The 10,535-nt window shown below is 53.8% G+C and overlaps 1 protein-coding gene across 1 annotated transcript; it reads right to left on the bottom strand.

Moving 5' to 3' along the window:
• Window positions 1-1,834: 1,834 nt before the first annotated feature.
• On the bottom strand, window positions 1,835-9,625 carry LOC128720794 (uncharacterized). Its single transcript, XM_053814488.1, has 6 exons — window positions 9,585-9,625; window positions 7,745-7,782; window positions 7,610-7,660; window positions 6,547-6,666; window positions 6,020-6,138; window positions 1,835-2,221 (listed from the first exon to the last, which is right to left on the bottom strand). The coding sequence occupies exons 1-6, from the start codon at window positions 9,623-9,625 to the stop codon at window positions 1,835-1,837; spliced, it is 756 nt and encodes a 251-aa protein (XP_053670463.1).
• Window positions 9,626-10,535: the final 910 nt, after the last annotated feature.

The following is a 10,535-nucleotide window of genomic DNA, read 5'->3' as shown; positions in this document are numbered from 1 at the left end:
GTGAATCTTCTCGCCAGGATCCCGCATGATGTGTCGCGGTCCTTTCGCGAGCCCTTCGTGATGGCTTCGTGATGGTAGGAGGATGGCTCAAAACACGCCCTAGGGCTGTTGCAACTCATGCACGCTCAGGCATTCGATCCAAAACGTCGATCAGACGACTTACAGCGGACCCGTACATTTTAGGACGTACTTTTCTTTTCTTTCGCTTTCAGTCTCCCCCATCCCATAGCCCGTCAATAGGTGCTCATCAGCCCACCCTGCGCCCGCACCCGTGCACCATGATAATGGCAGAGGAATTCTTTCCCATCCGCCACCTCACGCGCCAGATAACACCGCGCCACTCCACTGACGCTGGTGTGCTGCTCATAATGGCGGCCTGGCTGCTATCCGGCCATGCATGGCAAATTTGTCAACCCTTTCGACAACAAGAGCGTCCGAAGCTGGGTCGAAGCACTCGGCGGTGGTCGAGTTTGTGGCAACAACACGAGAGAGGGAGGAAAAACGGCTACAATAATTGAGTGATAAGCACTCGACTGTGTGCTGGCGCCTTCGCATTGTCAACTGCCATGGGGGGGGGGGGCGGGATATGAGGGGTGATGGGTGGAGGAGGTGGGGGAGGAGAAAGGGAAGGGGGCTCCCTACGTCACGGGCCAGTCATATGAATGAACATTATCTCGCACACGCACTCACGGTATGCCCTTACCACACCGTATCCACCCAGAGGCACCAGGCAGAGGTGGAGCAACGGACGCAAAATAATTGATCGCCCCCTCTCCCCCTCCCCCCCCCTCCCACCATCCTCCTCACACCACCGGACACCCGAGAGAGTGGGTCCCATAAACAAATAAATCAAACGGGCCCGGGACCAATCGATGGCAGTGTATTGGCGGGGCTTAACTGCCGGCTCTATCCTGCCACCGTACTACCACCAACCATGGCTGATGGGCTTAAATACTGGTAACTCGGGGATCCAATTGATCAGTCTGATAAAACCTGCCAGCCTGCCTGCCATCGGACCACTCGGCGCCACCCTCGTACCGGCCATGCGAGAATTAGATTAGCCATCGTAACAATGGCTTTATTTCGTCGGTTCATCTACACACTATCACTGGCCATGCTGGTTCTGGAATTGGCGTGGAGACCCGCGGGTCTTGGGCGGCCTCAGGCCTCAGGTTCCTCCAGGACGTCTTAAGCCGCGAGGTCTTCGGTCGATTGAACACAACTAGCACTTAAGCAAACCGCGAACGGGCTCTCTAGACGCGCTCGGAGGGCTTCTGGGACCCTCTGGGATGGAGAAATGAACGCAAGCGACAAAAAGAATGCCAAGGGAGAAAAGAAGCCCACAGAAAGCGCCTCCCAAACGGACGCCCGACCAGCGGACGGTCTCGGAGAGGGCGACGATCACCGTCCTATACTAGAGGTTTTAAGCTGACTTAGATATGGTTGTACGGACGCGTTTTCCCCCGGGCCATACGGGCTCGGGTTGCCGATGGTTTTCTTTTTTCTCACACACAGCCACAACCGGCGGACAAACACCGGCCAGATGATACGGGCCCCTATTTCGGTCTCTGCTACGGTGCCTGTGATGCCTCTAGTGCCTTTTTTTCCTATCTCTTGCTCTCGTTCTCTCACTCCAACGCCCCTTAAATTGATGAACAACATTCCAGCGCTCCAAATATTGTTGATGGCCGCCCCCCACCGGACTCGTCACTAAGAATACTTACAACATATTGATTGCACGGTTCGGCCCATAAAACCCCCCAACATCACGTCAGTACGACGTCAGGATGGGTACGCCCGGTTGCTGGCTGTTCCGGCCCTCGGTCAGGTCCGGCTACGACTCGAGCTTGACGTTTGTCTCGAGCGCGAACTGCAGCTGCGTCTGGAGGCGCTTGTTCTCCGCCAGCAGCTGGTTGATGCTCTCCTTCAGCTGCAGGTTCTCGAGCAGTATCTGATCCTTCTCGGCAAGGCACTCGGTCAGCTTGTCGCTGGTGTCTTTCAGCCGCGTGATGTACTCGCACGCTTTCGCCAGGATGCCGCCCTTCGACAAGTTCTCGCCCTGGCCGCCATTGTTCTGCTTGTTTTGCGTCTCGGACGACGGGCTGTTCATGTGCTCGGCGGGGATGATCTTGTTCAGCTCGTGGATCCAGTTGTTGATCTTGTCCCTCCGCCGTCTCTCGATCTCGTTGTGGTTCGCCCGCCGCCGGTCATCGCGCTGTTGCTGCACGGCAGGTGGTTTAAGGATATGGAGAAGAAAAAAAAACATCAATTCACACTGACAGATTGGCTGAGTTGGGTTTATGGTGCTGCTGTTCGGTACTACAGCCCTTGCACCGCTTTTGTGTTAGATATCGCCGGTGGGTTTTCCGATAATTTGCCTTCCCACCCCTCTTCCCGCCTCGAATGACCTTCCCCCTTCGATGATGAGTCGTCATCGTCATCGTCATCGTCACGAAAACCCGCACGTCTCGAAAGAGATGCCAAAGTGCTCCTAAGCGGCCCCGATAATGCTGACTGCGCGTGATCGAAATCGACGACCATCATGCCAGCCTGCAATCTATCATCCATTTATTATCGGTAGGCGTTTACCGTGCCCTTCCACTGCATGCCCTTCCACCCTCGCCACCAAGCATACGTTGCCAGCACCGTGCCCTCAGGCGGCGATCGGATAATCGATCGGATGGTTGTGCCCTTTTGCGCTCACGCGAAACATAACGCGGCCAACCAGCATCAAGTCGCGTCGAGTCGTGCAAAAAGGACCCCATGCTAGCCTCGCACGGGTGCTGTCTCACTCGCACGTGCCACTTTTGCAAAATGAAAAAAAAATGAAAAAAAAAACACACAGAAAAACCCTTTCCGATGCGGCTGCGGTGAGGTGCCGCCGGGTCATTTATCTACCAGTGCGACACGCGGGGGACTTTTCTACTTCTTCTTGTTGTTGCTATTCGCTTTCGATTCTGCCCTCACTCCCTCTCTCTATTTCATTCACCTTGGCGCGATGCACGGGCTGCGTTTTCGATAGTACCTGCTGCCGTCGCCAAGCCACCATGACTCGCCTCAACGGATGCCGATGATCGGCAAGTTCAAATAACCAGTTTCGGTTACCCGGAGTAGTCCTCGTCATTGTCACACCGTCACCGTGCCTTTGGCCAGCAGTTTGAGGAGGAGAAAAAAACGAGCATTCACACACACACGATCGGTGATCAACTCGCGCAAGCTAGCCGCGCGTCTACTACCAAGATGGATCCTACGGCGACCTCTGTGGCGACGTTTACGTCCGCGGGTCGAGCGATCGCACGCCGCGATCGGAAGCGCACGGTGACACACGAACCGTGCGGTGGTTAATTGCTAATTAATGCCCAGCCAATCGATCGTTTGTGGACACAACCAGCGCAGAGGTTAAAAGGCCAGCCAGCCAGCGGGTCGACGAAATAGAACGAGGCAGCCTAGATCGGGCGTGAGAATGGCGGCCCTTCGCTAGCGGGCGAGTCCCCAAACTCCGGGCCGGGTCTGCCGATTAGTCGCCGACCTTGAACTTTATCGCGGCGTGCTATCGTGCGTGCGTGCGTGCGTGCTGTTGTTCCACCGAAACAACCGAAACCCGGAGCTGAAGTCCGGTCCGTTCCCAGCTCGATCGAGAGTCGAGAACGAAACGGGGTGAGAGATAGAGACCCCGACATCCCGATCGGTGCCAGAGGTACTGCTGCAGGCGGGTCACCACACCGTACCACAGAGTACGGGGTAGGTCATACCGGTGACTTTCGCTTCGCGTCGTCGGCTCGTTGATGTTTTAATTATTCATGTCAAGGTTCGGCGTGTGAGCGCGCACAAGCAGCACTCCCTCGGTCCGCCACCCGGTTTTGGGTTGAGGTGGGTTGGAAGAATGGAGGCTCGAGCGGGCAGAGAAACAGGTGAATGAGCAGAATAGCGCAGATTGGAGGGCTTAGGGCTGGTAAGAATGTTCTTGCGCCCTGCGTCTCGGTTTGGGTGGTGAATGGTGAATCGAAGCCCGCGGCAAGGTGCACGATTCGATCAGGTCGATTTGGAGTTCGGGCACCTTGAGAACCTAAGTTCCGCTGGAAATATACAACCAAACTGTGTATGAGCGCTCAGAACTCCACTAGAACATATGAGGACCTAGCTCTATTCGTTCTCTTTCTGGTAAGACGTATTCTGAACAGCTTCTCGAGCTCAGTTCCCTTGGAAGTATCGTCCAAGTCAAAGTCGTCTAAAGCGACTTTTCCAGGGGTTTTCTGGACCCTAGACGTACGAGGATCTAATTAGTCCTCTTTCTGGTGAGACGTCTTCCAACCAACTAGGCATTCTTAGACCTCCTGGAAATGTACGATCCTTGATGTCCTAAGTACCTCTGGAACATGAGCCCTGGTTTCAATTCCTGCCAAGTAGTACAGTCGCCGCGATCAGCCGATCTCCGTTACCGGGCATACGAGCTGACGTGGGCAATTTGCATCAAAGCGTGCACGTGCGCAGCCTCCCTCATTCCGTAGGCGCTACACGTGGAGCCACGTGGCGATCAGATCCCGGTTACCGACCAGTTCTAGGGTCTTTGCACGTCTTATAAAATACCTAACCAAACCGCCACTAAGCCTCAGATCAAAGCTACCGTTCTATAAACCAGAGGGCGAGTTTCGAGGGCTACATCAAACCAGCTGAAATCAGGGCGGTCCAAGGATAAATATTCCATCCCCGGATATATGAGCCGTTTCCACCTACCCTCCCACGATCTGTCCGACGCTCGTTCTGGTTGCGTTACCTGCGTTACGTTGATCGCGTTGCTGGGCCGCGTTGCGTTATTGTTCACGTTATCGCGCAACCGGTGCGGGTTTTTTGCATGTCTGATGTAATGCAGGCAATCATACGCTGTATCTCAGCCAACTTCCACCTTCCCCTTCCGTTGGGTACCTCCCCGTGCCCTTCACAACACCCGTCGTGCCCATCGGACGGACCCGAGTGCGAAGTGAAATCGTATTATGAACTCCAATCGAATCGAATGGGCGCACGGTGGGACACGAATTTGTACAGCGAATTAGTACGGGCCCACTAAAAACGTTTTTATTTGCTCTAAATGTGCTCCACCCCCGCTCCTCCCTTCCACCAGCCATGTTCCCCTTTCCCCCGAGCATAGCGAAACATAACCTTCTAATGAAAAATGGTCATTCGGTGCGTGGTAATTTTTTATATTTTTTATTTTCTGCTACTTCTCGCCACGATGCCACGAGGGAAAGGGATCGGGCGACACCTAATGCCACCGGAGCTGTCAGCAAAACGATTAGGAAAGTGTCGGAACGGAATGGTGACCTCGGGGAGCTATAATATGATCTCCCTGTGCCCACTCGACCCTCTCTTACTTTGCCCTTTGTCGAAAATTACGGTACCACCGCCCGGTGCCATCACTCTGGCTGCGTTCGCGTCCACGATAATGATAATTTGAATATCAACAACCGCACGCCCACTGGACCTACCCGCGGTTAACCCCTTTGCGCGTGGCTTTTCCGGCCCCGAGCAGCGTTACGGGACTCGCCACATGGCAAAGGTGTACATTTTCGTTTACGTAAGTGGCTGCCATCTCCACGCGGTCTGGGTCACCATTGTCACCAAGGCCGAGCGAGCAAAGGGTGTTCTTGATAACACCACGATGGGGTTCTTGTTTCTGAGAGGTCTTCGTCCCCACCCTGGGGGTGGAATTCGGACGAGGGTTGCGAAGGTTGAGATGGTGGGCCTTTTTTTTGCCCCGTTTTCCGTTGCTCTTTTGCTCAAACGACCCCTGCGCGCGTACTCGAGCACCAGCGAGAAGAAAGCCTTTTTAAAACGTCCCATCGCTTGATAAGATCCCGATAAGACCGTTTGGGACGTTCTGGTTGTGGAGCCTGCAGTGGTTCTTGAGGCGTGTTCGAACGCGGCGTACTTGTCTCGAGCACCCTTCAGTGAGTCACCCATGGCGTGCCCATAAGGTTCCCAAGTGGGCTTGCTCCCTTTTGGTGTGTTGGTCGGTCCTTACCTTGCGGTTTAGGTTCGTGTCGCCGTTACACTCCGATGATCGCTGCACCCCTCGGACGCTGTTGGCGGATCGGGACTGTTTGACATTGTCGTTGTTTTTCTTAAACACTAGAAAGGAGCCTGCCGTTGGGGGGGGGTGGGGGGGAAGAAAATTTGCGAGAAAGAAAAACGTTAGTCGGGACGTTTTTGGTAAGGACGTATTCAACACGGAGCAACACATACGAGAACACACAAGCACACAAACGCATGAAACGCTACACATCAAACGGCGAAACGAAGCAATAGAAGGACGCACACAGCCACACAATCATCCTTGCACACACGCTCACATACACCTACACACACGCCACGGGCTCGTGTACGATAAACACTCGCAAGGATTCGAACCGAAAACCGGTACGGAACGAAGGATCAGCAAACACAATCGCAACACACGCAAACACAAACAAACAAGAAAGAGAGAGAGAGAGAGAGATAGAGATACAGAGAGACAAAATGTAAAGTGAAATGAAAATAAAATCCATTTACATTGACTGGGATCGTTGCTGGAGTTGGTTAGCGTTGGGTATGGACTAGCTGGAGATCCTGTGATAAAATTAGGTGAATCTAAACTGTCTGCCACTTGTATTAATCTTAGTGCGAGCATTCCTGTGAGAGATGGAGAATGGAGAAAAAAGAAAGAAAGAAGAAAAAAACGGGAAAAAAGAAAAGAAAAGAGAACGAAAGAAAACATGAGATATACACGGTCATGTAAAAAGAACACGCAACGTACGTGGGTGCGCTGGTGTGAGGGTGGGGTGGGCAGGGAGACGGATGGTTTGGAAGTGGGGTTTGGAAAGGTGAGTGAGCGAGCGGGTGGACGGTTGGTGCCAAATGACGGCTGTAAACGAGTTTATTGGCCATGTGCAGCGGCCAAAGTGTTGCAGCGTTGATAAAAATACTTCTCCTAAGGGCTCACGAGCGCCTGGTAAGGGTTGTGCGTTATCATGTCGTGATTCACAGTGGAACGTTAAACACTTTGTTTCGTCGAAAAAGAAAACTCACCCTCTCGCCAGAAAGCGAGCCAGCGTGCGAATAGCGCGAGCGAGTGAGATAATTTCGGGAAGCGACAACAACGCGGCCTGCTGCGTTCGGTAGAATTTCGTAGCAAAATTACACCGGGAGCCAAAAGTACGCCAAACAACTCGGCGGTTCAACTGCCGAGCCGTGGGTCAGGAGCTATTTTTGAGACCAAACCCCCTTCCCGGAAAGGGCCCTCATGTTGGGGATTCTGGGGTTTGAGCGGTGTCATAAAGCAATTATTGTGACGCATGCCGCACAAACATGCTTCCCATGTGTGTTCCACACACACACACGCACACGCAAGCTGCCGCAGTAAATCATTGGCGCAGGATCGTGTCACTTGTCGTCCTCCGCAAGCCCTACGCTCAGGGTGTAGTGGGGTTGGGGATATGGTTGAGGAAAATGGGAGACACATTGTCCACTACTTCGTGCAGTGCGAGAGCCCCACGGAGGTGCATTAGTGCATTCGGAGTGGGTGTGGGTGGTTTTGGTGGGGGGACAGGTGAGGAAATATGAAACGCAACTGTACCATCGTTTTTAACTGTAAACTGTAGGTCATCGTCGATATGTGAAAAATCACCTGCAAGAGAGCAAGAGAAAAAGGCGGAAAATGGTTAGCATTGGGTTTCAGCTTCGATCAGCGGGCGCGTTCGTGCTTACTCACCAAGAGTATTGTCCTCTGCCATGCTTATCAGGTCGTCACTGGTGGTTCATGACGTTCAGATGAAGGCCAATTCCATGTTCCCGCAGCGGCCAGTGAAATCCGTCCGAGTGGCGTGAAAAGAAGGCAAGCAAAGGCACACAAACAAACAAAAAAAAAACGACAAACATTAGAACGTTTGCTATCAGCTCTCTGGGTTGCTTATCACTTTCACTTTCACTCGCTCGCAGGCGAGCGAGGGAGAGAGATGTAAAAGAATGCTACACAAAACAAGGGAACAAGTCGACGAAAAAGGGTGCATACGCAAAAAAAAGGGGTTGAAGAAAAAATCGCTCTTTAAAAGCCCAATCCCTTCCCACCTTGGGGTCGAAATTTCACCCCCGATGGATGCTGGTGTCCGTCCGTGAAGATGCGGTTCCTTCAGTTTGACAGCGTTCTCGGACTCTCGGACTTTCTCCGCAGCCGTCGTCGTCAAACAAACACGCCCACACAAACACACAAACGCGCGCGCGCACCGTTCTTGTGACACGCTTTCTTTCACACGCCAAGGGTTGACACAATGGGGCTGGGTGCGGGTGGTGGGTGGGTGGGTGGTTGAGAAGGCCTCCCCCCGTTTGCTATTTTCAGTGTCTCAAGCTGCAACCTGCGTCGTTGTTTTGCACTTGCATCAACACACAACCCACCACCTCGAATCCGCCCTAGGTCGTTTGGCTCCCTGCACGCCTTTTCCGAATTACCACACACACACACACACTCGAGGGCGCGTGCTGGCGGGAAAGAATGCACCCCCTCGGATGGAGGAGAAGCACGGACTCACCGAACGTTTTTCCGACACTCCACACAAAACGGAACCAAACCGGAACCGCACCAAAACGCACTCCCCGGTGCTGTTGGGCGGTGTGGGTGGTAGGCTGTGAAGAGGGGGGAGGAAAGGGGGTAGAGTTCCGCGAGCCGTAAGGGAGGGACGAATGGGGGAGCGGGATCGCGCACCGATCGAATTCGAAGGCCAGAGGCGGGCTGGCAAATCGCGTCCGAAACGGTTGCAAACACCGTGCACTGAATATTCGGATGCCGATGCAGGCGTAATCCTTGCGATGAGCGAGACGAACGTGCGAAAGAGACCAAAAACAGGTGGAAATGCGCGCGCGTGCTAGAGAAACGGCCAACCGAGAGAGTGCGAGAGAGAGAGAGAGAGATTAATCGTGAAAGCGTGGGAGGAAACACGAGACGTGAGCAGAGCGAGAGCGCACATGGTGAGCGAAAAGTGAGTGAAAGGTGAATCGTGAGCGTGAGCGCGTCTCACTACAAAGGATGCGAGCGCCCCCTCGTGGTGGGAGCTGGAAAAGGATAGCGAGCGTGAAAGGAGCGCGCGTACGAACGAAAGGGAAAGCTTTCGGGGGTGAACGAAATGCTCCCCGTGGAAAACGCAGGAAAATTCACTGATTACTACCAGCTCAGGGAAGCGAGTGAGAAGAACAATATCATCAGCAGCAGCAACAGCAGCAAGAAGAAGAAAAAAACAACAAGGTTGTAGTAAAAAATAGTACACACAAACGTTCTCTCGTGCGCGAGAGACCAAATTATAAGGTTCGCCGCACGTTCGCTTTCTCGCCCTTCGTACGCACTTCAACCCTCCCACCCACAAACTCACACACACACACTCGTACACACGCGTGCGGACACATTGTGACGTCTCGCTGGCTCAAAAAGCACCCTCGCGTAATCAATAATTGCGATGCGTGGATGATTTCGCTGCACCGTTCCGTTTGGTTCGCCTCGAGGGATGCTCGCGGAACCAAAAGCGACCCGCTGGGAGATGCTCGATTTGTGCCCGCGTAATTACCTTATTTCTAAGCAATCCACATCGTAGTCGAGCTTATTCATGATGAGGGCCGTTTTGGTTGCGATAGGCGCTAAAGGGCCAACCACCACACAACTGGAATTTGCTAGGATTCGGCTCGCTCGTTCTCTCGCGCGGACTCTCCGCAGGACTGCTGGACGCTGCTGGAAAAGCTTTTGTCACGCACGCACGGGAGAGGGCGACGGGGCCCTTTGCCAGATCCTTGTCACTAACGCGAGCCGTTGCCTTTTATCACACCGTTTGCGTTCCGCACAGGCACACGGGGCGCGGATCGCAGAAACCAAACAAACAAACAAACAAAAGGACAAAACAAAAGCACCAACACTCTCACTCTCGGGGGAGGGCGGGGGCCGAGCCAAACACGTCCTCTGGTGGCGTTGGCGTTGGCGTTGGCCAACCCGTACGTCCTACTGCTGGCGCTACTACTGCTGCCACTACTGGCGCTACCTGTGCTCTCTCTCTTTCTCTGTCGTGCTTTTGTGTGCGTTGTTACTAGCACACGCTTGCCTGAGAGACGCCCGGACGTCCTTTTCGTGGGTTGAGGGGGCCGTGCGAATCGGTGGGAGAAAATTGTATTCCTTTTTCACCACTCTTGCCCCTTGCCGGCAAGGCTGAATATCCTCCCACCCGGAGCGCCTGGTTGGCGCTGCAAGAATGTACACGCACACGCAGCACACACACACGCGCGCACACACGCGCGTGAAACGCTCTCACACTTTCTCTTACGGCACGGGCCAGCCAGAATTCGGCACACGATTCGGGCGCGCACTCGCGGAAAACTCGCCTCCTTCGTTCGATTTTTCGCGGTGCGTTTGTAAACGGCCCACAACGGATCGGTCAAAACACGGGCACGTTCTGTCCCATTCAGCAAGTGGCCAACCAAAAAAAAAAACCGCGCCTAGCGTTGTTGGTGTGCGACCAATACTGATGTCA

Source organism: Anopheles nili, chromosome 2, assembly GCF_943737925.1.
Source record: "Anopheles nili chromosome 2, idAnoNiliSN_F5_01, whole genome shotgun sequence".
Lineage (NCBI taxonomy): Eukaryota > Metazoa > Arthropoda > Insecta > Diptera > Culicidae > Anopheles > Anopheles nili.
The sequence above is the reverse complement of the archived record's forward strand: the minus strand, read 5'-3'. Positions and strand labels throughout refer to the sequence as shown.

Bases quoted from the DNA above. Each gene is read 5' to 3' on its own strand.
- LOC128720794 (XM_053814488.1), bottom strand. From the start codon at position 9,625: ATGAATAAGCTCGACTACGATGTGGATTGCTTAGAAATAAG. The intron at 7,783-9,584 runs GTAATTACGCGG...ATGAACCACCAG, and splicing joins GTGGATTGCTTAGAAATAAG to TGACGACCTGATAAGCATGG. The intron at 2,222-6,019 runs GTAAGGACCGAC...CCTGCCGTGCAG, and splicing joins ACACGAACCTAAACCGCAAG to CAACAGCGCGATGACCGGCG.